Raw genomic sequence first — 16,123 nt, forward strand, 5'->3', positions numbered from 1 at the left:
ATCTTGCACACGGGAAATGCAAGTTCAAACCTCATATCAGGACGTATCGATGCTGCCTGCTGCAATCAGAGAGACAATCATAGCTAAACTGGTGACCTTCAATCAAAGAACCAGGCTCCCCAGACATAGTGATAAAATTGCATCAAACAGCATGCTCGAAGCAGCCAATGAAGCACTACTCACAATTGTAATCTCCAACATAACTGTGACCGATGATCTGATATATGCGTCAGCAGCAGTCCTAGAAATGCTGGGCTACAAAATTAAAAACAGTGGAGAGTATTATTATAACCTCTGGAGATTGGAAGCCAAGATGAAAACCTCAAGGACAGAGGTCAGCAGACTAACTGAGCTGCAGAAAAATGGGAAGACCAAAGACTCATCTCGGCTACCGAGGAAGTACAGAGCCGGAGCCTTGGAAACTGCCAAGCAATGGCTAACACCTCTAGCTACAAAACAACAGAGGTACACTAAGGACACAGAGGCCAGGCGAATAAATGTACTCTTCTCCAAAGAACCAAGAAAAGTACTCACACAGTTCCAGAGTAACAACATGTCAGTACCTGAACCAGCCAAAACAGCAAATGAGGAGTACTGGAAGAGAATTATGGGGAAAAAAAAGCATCACATAACACCATTGTCCAATGGCTGAAAGACCTATAAGCCTCTGCAATCACCCGGAGGAAAAACCAGTCACAATCATAGCAGTAGATGTCCAGCATTGGGTAGCAAGTATAAAGAATTGACATGATCAACGCCTATTGGCTGAAGAAACTAACAGCATTACATAGACGGCTGGCAGTTCAAATGAGCCAGCTACTTGAAGCAGGCTCACACCTTGAATGGCTAACACAAATAAGGACAATATTCATAATGAAGGATTCTCACAAAGGAGCAACACCATCAAACTACTGGCCTGTAACCTGCCTGTCAATAACATGGAAGCTCCTATCAGGCATCATAGTCACCAAACTGAAACAACATGTGTATAAATTCCTGAGCCCTGCTCAGAGGGGGATTGGTAATGGAACCAGAGGCTCCAAGCACCAACTACTGGAGTCCATGCGAAACTCCAAGACCAGACAAACCAACCTGAGCTCAGACTGGATCAACAAACAGAAAGCACAAGACTTCATGCCCCACTCATGTATGCCTGTCTCGGTACAAGGTCTGCAAGAAGCCAAGGACCTTCATCAAGAATTCAATGGGCCATTGGAGGACAATGTTCAAAGTTAACTCAAAGCCAATAGCACAAGTGACCATCAGATGTGGAATATACCAGGGTGATGCTCTATCCCCACTGCTGTTCTGCATAGGCTTGAATTTCAAAGAGTGGATATGGGTACAGGTTCAAGAGTAGAGTGACCATCAGCCACCTCCTGCACATGGATGACATCAAGATGTATGCCAGAAATGAGAGAGACATTGACTCACTAATCCACCTGACAAGGGTGTACAGCAGAGACATTGGGATGTCATTTGCATGGGAAAAGTGCAACCGGATGGTAGTGAAAAGAGGCAAACTCATCAAAACTGAAGGAGTCAAGTTACCTGAAGGCCACATAGGACAGCTACAAATACCTGGGGATCCTGCAGGTGCATGGAAGCCACAATGATGACACAAGGAAGTTTGCAACATCTCCAAAGATTGAGACAGGTCCTAAAAAGCCAACTGAATGTGAGGAACAACATCAGAGCTATCAACATATTCGTCCTACCAGTCACAAGATACCCAGCCGCAATAGTGTATTGGCCAAGGAATGAACTGGAAGCTGCTGACATCAAGACCTGGAAACTACTAATACATGGAGGATTCCATCCAAAGTTCAACATATATAAACATATACATGTATAAATGGATGAAGGAGATTCTAAATTAGGGTTCTGTCTTTTTTTTTTTTAGGAATAATCAGTTTTTACAATGTTCATTCATACCTGACACTCAGAGGCGATTCTACTGAAAGACCAAGTAGAGAACAGGCATCCCTGGTGAAGATATCACAGATATCAGCCCACTGGTTAGAATCTAAGAGGTGCACATAGGGAGAGTTTGCTATTCCCTGCCTCAAGTAGACAAGGCTTCCCATTAACACTTGGATATCTGTAAAAAAAAAGAAAAATATCAAAATATATTTCTTAAATAAAAGGGCATAGATCAAAATCAAGAATACTTTTTCAACTTTGATTCTAATTAAACTTGAAATTAAATCATTTGATTGCAATTTTGTGAAGACTCTTTCCTCATTTCTTCTCACTACTCCAATCATTTTGATTGAGGTATACACCATGACTTGAATGTACATTGGCAATTAACTATATCCTCAGATTTCTAGCATTAACAAAAAAAAAATCAGGTGTCAGTTTTTCTTTTGATTTTTTTAAAGATGCATTATACTCATCTGCAGTTCAATTCTCAATTCTTGCTAAATTAATAGATTTTGTCAAGAACAGTGAAACACCATTGTTTCCTTTGTTTTAAGATGGGGAAGACAAAATTAACTACATTTCCTACTGCTTAGAAAAAATTGCATTGTGTGAAATAAAAACAGAAAATGCTGTAAGCATTGACTAAGGGGGTGAGGGAGTGAAAGAGATGCTGTATGAAGACAAATACATAATTGGAACTGAAAAGGTGAGAAAACACATTGATTAAGTGGAATTATGAGGGAGGGGATGGAGAAAAAGTCACGGCAGCCACTGCACAGCACTTGAGAGGATACAACAGTAAACTTGTGATAGAAAGTCAGAGCAATGACAGTGAAGATGGTAAAGCTTGGTAAGATTATCTGAAATTGTTGAATTGAATATTACGGTAAGTCTATTGAAATATGCACCAGCAGAATATGAAGTTCTGCTCCTTGACTTTCTATTGAGCATCGTAGTATATTGAACGTAAGAGGCATTGGAGTGGGAGTAGGGTGAAGGTTTAAAACAGGGGTGTCAAACTCATTTTAGGTCACGGGCCGGATTGAGCAAAATGCAGCTTCATGCGGGCCGGATCAGTCGGACGCGTGCGAACGCAGCTTTCGTTGCCTCCGTTTTTTCAGCCTGCTCTCATGTGTCTCAGTCTCTGCTATAACTACAAAGTGTTTCACTTTACAAATTCCGTTTCTTATGAAGAAGACTGCCGAGCAAGACTGCCGAATAAACACTAAAAACCCTGAAAACCTGGTACCTGAATAAACTCAGCATTAGCCATATCATACACCATAGGCGCTTCGATTACTGGGGCCAGCTTTAATAGTAATTAGATATTATCTCGCGGGCCAAAGATAATTCCACCGCGGGCCGGATTTGGCCCGCGGGCCTTGAGTTTGACATATATGGTTTAAAATAACAGATCAAGTTCAGGATCACTCTTGCAAACTGAACATAAAGTGACCGGCACAACAATCAATAATCTGTGTTTGGCTTCACCAATGTAGATGAGTCTGAATTGAGTCCTGAATGCGACACACAAATCTGAAAGAGATCCTGCCTGCTCTGCCTGTTAAGACTGCTTGGATTGATGGATTACCACCGGATCAGTGTATATATCTCTCTTTTTCTCTCTCTTTCTAGATATGCTTTATTCTTTCAATATGTCTTTGTCTCTAAACGTCCACTTTTATAAAGCAATTGTTCATTTGATAACTTTGGTGTGCATCCTGTCACAAATATCCCGTTTCCTCCAAACCTCCTCTTCTACAACTTAAAACACATCAATTTTGCAGTTTTGAAGGACTCTTGAGACCCAAAATGTCAAGACTGCTTCTCCTCTGCTGATAATAGTTAACTTGCTGGCTGCTCCCAGCATTTTGCTTTTCTTTCAGGTTTCCACATCAGCAGTTTTTTTTGCCCATTTCAAGTTAAAGAGCTTGCAGGAACATACTTAACACATATTTAAATGTTTCTATCTCAACTATAATCATTTAATAGTTCCAACGTTCTTTTGTCAATCTTAAATCTTCTAGACTTTAAGCTTCAAATTAATTAAGACTATGCTACTTTTATTTTAAGAGACACTAAGCCTATCTCCAAATCCTGATTTATTTACCTTGGCTCCGGTTCAGGCAATTGGTTGTTTTTTAAATAATTCCCATTTTGTTCAAACACCTCCATTTTCTAGCTCCTCCCTATTTCCAATCTTCCAGCCCACAAGTACCAACTTTTAATGCCTTGTTTCTTTGGCATCTGTGTTCTAATTCTGGCAATCACACCTTCTATGCCATGGTTCACTAGAATTCCCACCATACACTTTGACTCACTACCTCCCACCACCCCCCTTAAAACCATTTCTAAGTGTCTGGTATCTCTGCAAATGTACACTTAAATCATCCCTCAATGTAAATGATTATCTGTGAATACCTCAATAAAGTAACTTGGTTATAACAGGTTTTAAATAAATGCAAGCTATTGTTTCCAAATATTGTTACTTCGGGCAATTCGAGGCATAAAGAAAGCGTAAAAAACTGTATTCTCAATGCCAAACAGTAAAACAGGATTCCCGCAATAATATTTTCAGTCTAACTTGCTTACCTTTCTGGTGATTTAAAGCAAATGGCTGAAAGTTCTTTGCATATTGAAGTGCTTCTCTCTGATTTTCTGTACCGCCCATTAACAGACTTATAAAAAATAGTCTGTGCAGTTTGAACTCTAGAGAACTATTCTGTGCCATCAACATCTCACGGTTTGAAACTGCCCATCTTTAAAGCAAAATAAATTTATTATGTTCATTAAAAATCCTGTAGATAACCATAAAATTTTAGTATTGCGATAAATAAATGATAAGCTAACAAGTTGTTTTTAATTCAATAGTTTAGGAAAGATTTCCATTTTAATTCTAAAAAGAATCACATAAAACAAAATCAGAAGAGCTTTCCAGAAAAAAAACACTAAAAAGATCTCAAATATCCCCCAATTTGATTAAATTTGTATTTCCATTTTGAAGAACACATTCAGCTTTTATAATCTCTCAATTTGCTGTGTTTGACTCAGTTACCAAAGACACTTGACAATTTGAAATCATGGTCACAATCAAAACCTTACTGCATTCTAGGAATGCAGCCCTCCACTAAAAGGAGACAGCCAATTCTAAAGACTTGCTTGTGTTCACCATCTATTTAATAATTATGAAATAAAATGAAGCTTACTCTAGTGCAGGCCTTAGATCTCTTATTCTGAGTGCCTCCAGAATTCGATTTAATTCCACAAAAGGTTCCTTTTGGTTTCCTTCTATACACAAGCCAGCTTCCTAATGGGCAAATAAACAATGTTACTTAGGAGGTAGAATGACTACCCTGCCACCACTGAGGTCTTGTCACTAAGACAGAAAGCTGTTTACTGTACTGCTTACCTATGTTGCACACATCATGCATTTTGAATATTTCATTCACCTTCTTATGGTAATACTTCATTTTATGTGCTGTGTGTGATATATGCTTTGTGGGCATACTGTGGTCCAGAGAAATAATGTTTCATTTGATGCTATACATGCACAGTCAGATGACAATAAAGTTGAACTTGAACTTGCCAAAAAGTTCTGCACAAATTGCTTGATCAATAGTATTGAAAGCAATGAAATTGATGCTAAGTGAACAAAATCAACAAATAAAATCAAGCAATGAATTTGTTATGAAAAGATTTAAGAACACTAGAAATTCTACAAATGCTGGAAATCCAGAGTGGCACACACAGAATCAATGAGGAACTCAGCAAGTCAGACAGTGCTAATAGAGAGGAATAAAGAGTCAACATATCAGGCTGAGAACCTCCATCCCGATCTTAAAAAAAAGATAAATTTATCCTACATTTACCAACTACTTAGTAAAAAGATACAAGTAGAAACATAAAAACATAGAAACCCTACAGCACAATACAGGCCCTTCAACCCACAAGGTTCTGCCGAACATGTCCCTACCCTAGAAATTACTAGGCTTACCTATAGCCCTCTATTTTTCTAAGCTCCATGTACCTGTCCAAAAGTCTCTTAAAAGACCTTATCATAACCACCTCCACCACCTTTGCCGGCAGCCCATTCCACGCACTCACCACTCTCAGTAAAAAATCTTACCCCTAACATTTCCTCTGTACCTTCTCCCCAGCACCTTAAACCTGTGTCCTCTTGTGGCAACCATTTCAGCCTGGGGAACCTCTCAACATCTCATACAACTCTATCAGGTCACCTCTCATCCTCTGTCGCTCCAAGGAGAAAAGGCTGAGTTCACTCAACCTATTCTCATTAGGCATGCTCCCCAATCCAGGCAACATCCTTGTAAATCTCCTCTGCACTCTTTCTATGGCTTCCACATCCTTCCTATAGTGAGCCAGGTCATTTATAAAAATCACAAAGAGTAGGGGTCTCAGAACAGATCCCTGAGGCACTCCACTGGTGACCGACCTCCATCAGAATACGACCCATCTACAACCACTCTTTGCCTTCTGTGGACAAGCCAGTTCTGGATCCACAAAACAATGTCCCCTTGGATCCCATGCCTCCTTACTTTCTCAATAAGCCTTGCATGGGGTACCTTATCAAATGCCTTGCTGAAATCTATATACGCTAGATCTACTGCTCTTCCTTCATCAATATGTTTAGTCACATCCTCAAAAAAATTCAATCAGGCTCGTAAGGCATGACCTGCCCTTGATAAAGCCATGCTGACTATTCCTAATCATATTATACCTCTCCAAATGTTCATAAATCCTGCTTCTCAGGATCTTCTCCATCAACTTACTAACCACTGAAGTAAGACTCACTGGTCTATAATTTCCTGCTCTATCTCTACTCCCTTTCTTGAATAAAGGAACAACATTCGCAACCCTCCAATCCTCTGGAACCTCTCCTGTCCCTATTGATGATACAAAGCTCGCCAGAGACTTAGCAATCTGTTCCCTCACCTCCCACTGTACCCTGGGGTACATCTCATCTGGGACCAGCGACTTATCCAACTTAAAAGTAATAGTGTTAACGATAAGTGAAAGCAACAAAATCCATTGATGCTCATTATTTTAGCATCCTAAAGTATCCTTCACAGCATCTAATTTTATTTGAACAGCATGGCAACTTTTGTACCTTGAACTCCACACTATTATAAAAATGAATGTGTGAAAAATAAATATATAAACAATTATTAGTTAGTTTTCAGACTCTACTGCCCTATTGTACTCCGGAACAATATCTTGAAAGACAGGACCTGCATTGCTATTTTCTTAAAGACCACAAAGGTTGAGCTTTCATAATTACTTTTTGTTACCACATGCTAATTCCAATACCTTCAATAGTACTGTACTTTCAAAATTGTGATTTTTTTATTCTGGCTAGATAGGAACTGCATTTTTGACCCAATCTTCAACATCCCATGCCAGGAACATGAAAATATAGATGAAGACCATTTGGGCTATTTTAGATTTTAAAGCCAAGGTTGCCTTTCATCTCTTAAATGTATTCAAGAAAGCCTGTTGGAATTTTAAGCAGCAGAATAAATATTCCCAGTTTCCTGGTTTTCATCTCACTACTGCTTCAAGGAAAAAAGTGTTCAAACTGCAAGGGAATTCAAGACAGTACATTTGTAAAGCATTTAATTGGCTGCAGAGACTGATGGGATGTCCCAAAGGGGCACCACAGAAGCATAGTGGTTAGTGCAACACTATTACAGCTCAGGGTGTTCCTGAGTTCAATTCTGATGCTGTGCTGCAAGGAGTCCCTGTACATTTTCCCCTCGGGTGCTCCAGTTTTGTCCCACATACTGAGTAGGTTAACGGGCCATTGTAAATAGTCTCCTGATTAAGACAGAGTTAATCAGGCAGGTTTGTGGGATTGCCAGGGCGGAATAGCTTGAATGGCCAGAAGGACCTACTCTGTGTTGTATCACTAAATAAAAGTTTAGGTTATTTATACTTTATTTGATCTGAGAAGGTGTTGCTTAAAACAAATGTTCTTGAGAAAGATAAGCAAATAAATTTGTTTCCTGGTGTTTTTATTCCCTGAGAAAGAAATAATAAGAGAGCAATTAGTTTATTACACTGTGCTGAGTGAACAAATTGAAATTTCCATAATGACTACACGAAGTCGGTAAAACAATTTGAAACACAAGACCATAAAGCATAGGGACAAAATTAGGCCATTCAACCCAGAGACTGCCCTGCCATTCAATCTACAAATTTGCTGATGATACAACCATTGTTGGTAGAATCTCAGGTGGTGACGAGAGGGCGTACAGGAGTGAGATATGCCAACTAGTGGAATGGTGCCACAGGAACAACCTGGCACTCAACGTCAATAAGATGAAAGAGCTGATTGTGGACTTCAGGAAGGGCAAGATGAAGGAACACATACCAATCCTCATAGAGGGATCAGAAGTGGAGAGAGTGAGCAGCTTCAAGTTCCTGGGTGTCAAGATTTCTGAGGATCTAACCTGGTCCCAACATATTGATGTTGTCATAAAGACGGCAAGACAGTGGCTATACTTTATTAGGAGTTTGAAGCAATTTGGCATGTCAACAAATATGCTCAAAAACTTCCATAGTGGTACCGTGGAGAGCATTCTGACAGGCTGCATCACTGTCTGGTTTAGAGGGGCTACTGTACAGGATCGAAAGAAGCTGCAGAAGATTGTAAATCTAGTCAGCACCATCTTGGGCACTAGCCTACAGAGTACCCAGGACATCTTTAGGAAGTGGTTTCTCAGAAAGACAGCATCCATTATTAAAGACCTCCAGCACCCAGGGCATGCACTTTTCTCACTGTTACTATCAGGTAGGAGATACAGAAGCCCAAAGGCGCACTCAGCGATTCAGGAACAGCTTCTTCCTCTCTGCTATCCGATTTCCTAAATGGACTTTGAAGCTTTGAACACTACCTCACTTTTTTAATATACAGTATTTCTGTTTTTACACATTTTTTAATAATCTATTCAATATATGTAAATGATTTACTTGTTTATTTATTATGTTTTATTTTATTTATTATTTTTTACTCTCTGCTAGATTATGTATTGCATTGAACTGTTGATGCTGCTAAATTAACAAATTTCACATCACATGCTGGTGATAATAAACTTGATATTGATTCTTCTGATGGCTGATTTATTATCCTTCTTAACCACATTCTCCTGCCTTTAATACCCTTACTAATCAAGAACCTATCAATCTACACTTTAAATATAGAATAGAGTTAAATGTGATTCCTCCTTGGTATATGCCATAATAAAACGGAAGCCTGTAAGACAAAATGGTGTTAGCTTGGAGTGGGGCTGTTTTGAGAAGATACAACTGAACCAGTCCACAGCAATGTTTTGAGAAATTTAAGGGAGTATAAGCCTACAGCCATAATAGTGGAAAATGGTAAAAAAAAAACATGTTTGTTTGGGGAAGGTGAGATCATTGTGCAAGTAACAAATGTATGGGAATGCGTTAGTGAAAGGGGTTTGAAGGGTATAAAAAGGGACAATTCCTTTGTGTGAGAAGTGAGAGATAGTATACTGATTTGGATACTAATGAGAGTAGTTACAACCTACTGGGGGAAATGTAGCAACCAGGTCTCTGGTTCTGTGGCTGAGTAGGAAAGGGAAGGAAGATGAGTACATTAATGATAGGTGATTCCACAGTTAGAGGAGCAAACAGGAGATTCTGTGGATGTGAAAGAGACAATTGGATAGTATGCTGCCTCCCCAGGGACCAGAGTCATGGATGTCTCAAATAAGTTCCACAGCATTCTAAAGTGGAGCCAGAAATCATGGTTCATGTCAGTATCAATGACATGGGTAGAAAAAGGGAGAAGGTCCTGAAGAAAGAATATAGGGAGTTGGATAGAAAGCTGAAAAGCAGGACCTCCAGTTTAGTAATCGCTGGATTGCTGCCTGTGCTACACATCAGTGAGGGTGAGAATATGATGATTTGACAGAAGAATGTGTGGCTGAGGAACTGGTGCAGATGGCAACGTTTCAGATTACTGGATCATTGGGATCTATTCTGGAAAAGGTATGACCTGTACAAAAAGGACAAGTTACACAGGTTTGCTATACCTATTGGAAAGGGTTTAAACAAATTTGGCCGGGGGCGTGGGGATAATTTATATACAAGTTGACGCATTGTGTAGGGCGACTGTATGGAAGGGCAAGCAGATGATTGGGCAAAACTTCAGTCAGTGGAATAAGTTGAAATGAGGCAAAAATCAAAAAGGGTAATGAATACAGGACTGAAGGTGTTATATATGAATGCACACAGTATACAGAATAAAGTAAATGATCTTGCAGCGCAGGTATGACATTGTGGCATCAGTTGAGTCATGGCTGAAAGATGATCAGTTGGAAGCTTAACATCCAAGGATATATTTTGTATTGAAAGCACAGTTAGGCATGAAAGTTAAGACACTGCAAGGGTAAAAAGACCCTGATGGGAGTTATATACAGGTCTCCAAACAGCAGCCAGGGTGTGAGATACAAATTACAATGGGAAAGGCATGCAAAAAAGGTAATGTTATGATAGTCATAGGGGATTTCAACATGCAGATAAATTTGGAAAAATCAAGTTCATGCTGGATCCCCAGAGAGAGTATTTATAGAATGCCTATAAAATAGCTTTTTAGAGCAGCTTGTGGTTGAGCCCACTAGAGTATCAGCTATTCTGGATTGGCTGTTGTGTAATGAATCAGATTTGAATAGGGAGCTTAAGGTAAAGGAACCCTTAAGAGACAGTGATCATAATACGTTAGAATTCACCCTGCAGTTTGAGAGGGAAAAGATAAAAGTCAGATGTATCAGTATTACTGTGGAGTAAAATGAATGACAGAAGCATAAGAGAGGACTTGGCCAAAGTTGATTAGAAGGGGTCACTAGCAAGGATGATGGCAAAACAGCAATGGCTGGAGATTCTGGGAACAATTCAGAGGTCGCAGTACAGATAAATCACAAAGATGAAGAAGTATTTTAAATGGAGGATGATGTAACCATGGCTGACAAGGGAAGTCAAAGACAGCATAAAAGCAAAAGAGAGTGTATATAAAGAGCAAAAATTAGTGGGAAGGTAGAGGATTGGGAAGCTTTTAAAACAGAAGACAACTAATAAAACCATAAGAAAAGATGAAACATGAGGGCAAGTTAGCTACTAATATGAGGACACCAAAAATTTCAGATATATAAGGAGTAAAAGAGTAAATGGATATTGGACTGCTGGAAAATGACACTGGAGAGGCAGTAATGGGGGAACAAAGAAATGGTAGATGTACTTAATGAGTATTTTATGTCAGGATTTACAGTGGAAGACACCAGCAGTGTGTCAGAATTGAGAGTGTCAAGGGGCAGAAGTGAGTGTAATTGCTATTACTAAGGAGAAGGGCCTGGGAAGCTGAAAAGCCTGAAGGTAGACAAATTACCTGGGCCAGATGGACTACACCTCAGGGTTCTGAAAGAGGTAGTTGAAGAGATTGCACAGGCATTAGTAATGATCTTGTAAGAATTACTAGATTCTGGAATTGTTCTGGTAGACTGAAAAATTGTGAATGTCACTCGACTCTTAAAAAGGGAGGGCAGTAGAAGAAGGGAAATTAAAGGTCAGTTAGCCAGACTTCAACGGTTGGGAAGATGTTTGAAGTCCATTATTTAGGATGAGATTTTGGGGTACTTGGAGGCACATGATAAAATAAGCCAAAGTCAGCATGGCTTCCTTTAAGGGGATATCTAGCCTGACAAAGCTTTTGGAATTCTTTGAGGAAATAACAAGCAGGACAGACAAAGGACAATCGGCGGATGTTGCATACTTACATTTTCAAAAGGTCTTTGACAAGTCCTGCACATGAGGCTGCTTAACAAGAGCCCATGATATTACAGGGAAGATACTAGCATGGATAGAAGATTGGCAGTCAACCAAAAAAGGCCCTCTTTATTCCCACTTTGCCACCTGCCAGAGTGCAGTGGTGTTTTATAGGGTCAATGTTGGAACTACTTCTTTTTACTTAATCCATCAATGATTTGGATGATGAAATTAATTGTTTTGTGGCCTAATATGCAGATGATACAAAGATAGGTGAAGGATTAGGCAGCGTTGACGAAGCAGGGAATCTGCAGAAGGACTAAGACAGGTTGGGAGAATAGGTAAAGAAGTCGCAGGTGGGAGACAGTGTAGGAAACTACAGTTGACCTTCACTAATCCAACTACCTGTAATCCGGTTCCTTGTAATCCAATACCCAGTGGTGCCGGATTAGTGAAGGTCGACCTGTATATGGTAATGCACTTTGCTAGAAGAAATGAACTCTTTCAAGAAGACTAGAATATAAAAACAAGGATGTAATGCTGAGGCTTTAAGCATTGGTCAGACTGCACGTGCAGTATTGTGAGTAGTTTTAGGCTCTTTATAACAAGAAGAGATTTACTGACAATGGAGAGGGCCCAGAGGAGGTTCACAAGAATGATTCTGCAAAAGAACATTGAAAAATCTGGATAGAATGAATGTGCAGAGGATATTTCAAATAGTGGATGAGTCTAGGACCAAAGGGGGCACACCCTCAAATGAGAATGACAGAGATATGGAAGAACTTCTTTAGCCAGAGGGTAGCGAATCTGTGGAATTTATTGTCACAGATGGCTGTGGAGATCAAGCCACCTGGTATATTTAAACGAGAAGTTGATAGGTTCCTGATTAGTAAGGGCAAACGCGAGGAAATCTGCAGATGCTGGAAATTCAAACAACACACACAAAATGCTGGTGGAACACAACAGGCCAGGCAGCATCTATAGGGAGAAGCGCTGTCGACGTTTCGGGCCGAGACCCTGACGAGGGTGTCGGCCCGAAACGTCGACAGCGCTTCTCCCTGTAGATGCTGCCTGGCCTGCTGTGTTCCACCAGCATTTTGTGTGTGTTGTTGTTAGTGAGGGCAAAGTTACAGGGAGAAGGCAAGGGAATGCAGGTAAGAAGGAAAATAAATCAGCCAGGATGAAATGATGGAGCAGACTCAACAGACTGAATGGCCTAATTCTGCACATACATCTTATGTTCTTATGAAAATAACCATTTAAGTTTTACCTTTTCTTTTTATGAAGAGAGAAAAAGATAGAAGATTGGATGGGCAGGATTTTAAGTAGTAATGTTTTAGGTGGGAGCTGTGCTTTGCAAAGAAGACTTCTACTAATTTTAATTCAAATTATTTTGGAGGGAACGTGGACATCACTGAATTACTGTGCATCTTATCTGTGCGCTCTACTCCACTAACACTTACTATTTATTTGGGCATCTCAGCCACCTTGCCCATCATTTAAAATCCATATATTCCACCTCCCATTTAAACACAATGAGAATTCTCACCAAAATATTCTCAATGCTTTCCACCCTCTAGACCTGGCAACTCTAGGTCTTTGAATCTGATTTCCATTCTCAAAGCATTAATCTACCCACAACCCTGAACTCCTCTTTAAGCAAAGTCCAACCATCCTGCTGTTACCACCTCACTCTTAAACCTTTCTCAATGATCCCTACCTTTATTTTGTAGTTCACAGAAATTTACTTCCACCAATCTGCTGTGTCCTACAGTATATTTCTTTCACTCAGTGATTTGGGGCTTGTGTCCAATAGAATAGTATCGCCAGGAGGTCACAGAAAAAACTGGCGTAATACCCCACATCTTTTCACAGTGCATTTTTTATATGAGGCAGCTGAGGATCTAGAAGTGTGAACAGACTGAATTGATTGATGCAAATGTTTCTAGATTCAACATTGTATAATATCATTTCCAGTACACAAGTATAAAGGAGAAGAAATAATTGTTACTCTGGATCTGATGCAGCACATAAAAAACATATAAGAGGCATGGAACACAATATAAATATGTAATATATACATAAGCTATGTACATAATTCTATGTCCAGAAAGCACAGGAGCATCAGTACATAAGGTGACTGAGAGGAAATCATAAAGTAGCGGTGGACAGTGGGTGGAGCAGCTGGTTAGCCTTACTGCTTGGGGGAAGCACAGCACGATAGTATATTTAGCACGTAATGTGAAGGAACAAAGTGCATAGTTGTGCATTAGCTGATTTTCAGATGATTGTGGAGAAAAAGAAATTGGCAAGCATAAAGTTCAATCCATTTTGAAATAATTGAATTCAAAAGAGCCAATTTAGGAACAGACCCTAAATTACACACAAATGCAAATTACAACAGTACCAATTACCTTACCTGACAGAGTTCCTCTGCCACATCAAGCATCCCTTGTCTGAAGAAATGTTCCACCATCACTTCACTGAGAAGTCGCTGGCTATCAGTTTGCCAGCATCCATCTATTGCCACTCCACTGATATCAGCATCAAAATTCTGTTTAAAAAAGTGCAAGTGGGAAAATTAGCTTTCAAAGAGAAATTGTTACTTTAGTAATTTTGCAATTGTCAGTAAACATAAGTTCCAAAGGGCAAGTGGGCCAAAAGGCTAGTTTCTGTGCTGTGTGGCTCAATGGTAGCTGAAATTACAGTAAATAAATGTAGTTGTTTCACTTTTAAGACAAAACTCCAATATTCATTTCTACAGGACAGTGTAAGAAAGAACATTTTATGAACGTCTCCAAATCAAATTACAGTATTGTTATATTACAGGCAACAGCTATTCAACTATTGTGTATCCTTGTTTCTTTTTATATAAATATATACATAGACAACCCAACTCAGTGTCTTCACTTATACAATTTCCCTTTGAAATCCTTTCAGATGGTACTCAGTGCAAAATACATTTTTCTTCACAAAAACCCTTGATCTTTTGCCAATTTTATGTCTGTGTCCTCAGGTCTTTTATTACTCCATTAATAGGAACAATTCTCTTTCCATTTATCATATCTAAACCAATCAAGATTTTGCTGCTCCATTACATCTTCAATCACTTTTCTCTGCTCAACAACAGAATTTCTAGCATATGCTTGTAAATGAAATCATGACTAGAAATATTCTAATACATGTTCTCTACACACTTTAGGATAGTCACAACATGCTGGAGGAACTCAGCGGGTCGGGCAGCATCCGTGGAAACGAGCAGTCAACATTTCCACGGATGATGCCCGACCTGCTGAGTTCCTCCAGCATGTTGTATGTGTTGCTTTGACCACAGCATCTGCAGTGTACTTTGTGTTTAGGATAGCCACATCTCCCTGCAGCAGTGCAATCAAATATGAACACAATTCTCCAGTTATGGGCTAATAAAGACCTTCTGTTCTTCAATGCAATGTATTAGAGACTACTTTCTCATCATGCCTTCCACCTTTAAAGGATGATTTAATTGTGAGATATAGTGTGTTAGTCAATAAACAAACAGCTAACATGTTTGTACATGCTTCAAGCATATTATGTGTTATTTTGATTAGTGCCAAAAGCATTAAGTAATAAAGCTAAAATAAACAGCCTTGCTTTTTTTCGCAACTTCCAGCAGTCAACACTGAAGATGTCCAAAACGTAGGCTCCCCCAAAGCGATAATAAATACTAGAGAGAGTAGCAGAATATCTTGAAAGTCAAAATATTCTCAAAATCGCTACAACCAGACAATGTAGGAAAATCCAGCTTTCAAAATTGAATAAAACTAGCTCAATATATTTCTCTCCTAGTTGCCATTGTTCTGGAGAGAAATATTTTGGTTAATACTACTGTTAAATTTGAGAAAGATGGAACAAAAATCCTGATCAAATAAAAACAATTCCTACAAAACAATGCAGTCATATGTTGACAATTCAAAGATTAGTGTGAAAACAAGATATGAAGAGGTCTGCCAAAGGATGTAGATGGAACAGAAATCTTGTTCAAACAAAAACAATTCCTACAAGAAAACAATGCAGTCATATATTGACAATTCAAAGACTGGTGAGAAAACAAGATATGAAGAGGAAACAAAGTCTGCAAAAGGATATAGAATGAATTGGGTAAATGAAGTATAATGTGGGAAGCATGAAGCAATCCACTTTCATTAAAAGTAGAGAGACTTAGTAAATTATTAAACAGCAGCGTTCCGAGGCACCAGTGTATCCTCACCCACGGAAAAATGAAACAAGCCATTGAGTCGTTTACAGTCAGAAAGTAGAGAAATAGTTCCTTTGACCCATCACGTCCATGCCAACTAAGGTGTCTACCTGAGCTATTCCATTTACTGGACACCATTTAGCCCATATCCTTCAAAAT

At 39.3% G+C, this 16,123-nt stretch overlaps 1 protein-coding gene across 3 annotated transcripts in view; it reads right to left on the bottom strand.

Annotated features, from left to right (window-relative positions):
* Window positions 1-16,123, bottom strand: part of LOC140726180 (E3 ubiquitin-protein ligase RMND5A) — a 74,360-nt gene that overhangs the window by 19,073 nt on the left and 39,164 nt on the right. For all 3 annotated transcript variants that reach the window (XM_073042192.1, XM_073042191.1, XM_073042193.1), the window contains 4 exons: window positions 14,150-14,284; window positions 5,133-5,233; window positions 4,519-4,685; window positions 1,936-2,101 (listed from right to left, as the gene is read on the bottom strand). In XM_073042192.1, coding sequence (XP_072898293.1) covers window positions 1,936-2,101; window positions 4,519-4,685; window positions 5,133-5,233; window positions 14,150-14,284 — 569 coding nt within the window. The remainder of the gene's footprint in view (window positions 1-1,935; window positions 2,102-4,518; window positions 4,686-5,132; window positions 5,234-14,149; window positions 14,285-16,123) is intronic.

The sequence above is a fragment of the Hemitrygon akajei genome, chromosome 4 (assembly GCF_048418815.1).
Source record: "Hemitrygon akajei chromosome 4, sHemAka1.3, whole genome shotgun sequence".
Lineage (NCBI taxonomy): Eukaryota > Metazoa > Chordata > Chondrichthyes > Myliobatiformes > Dasyatidae > Hemitrygon > Hemitrygon akajei.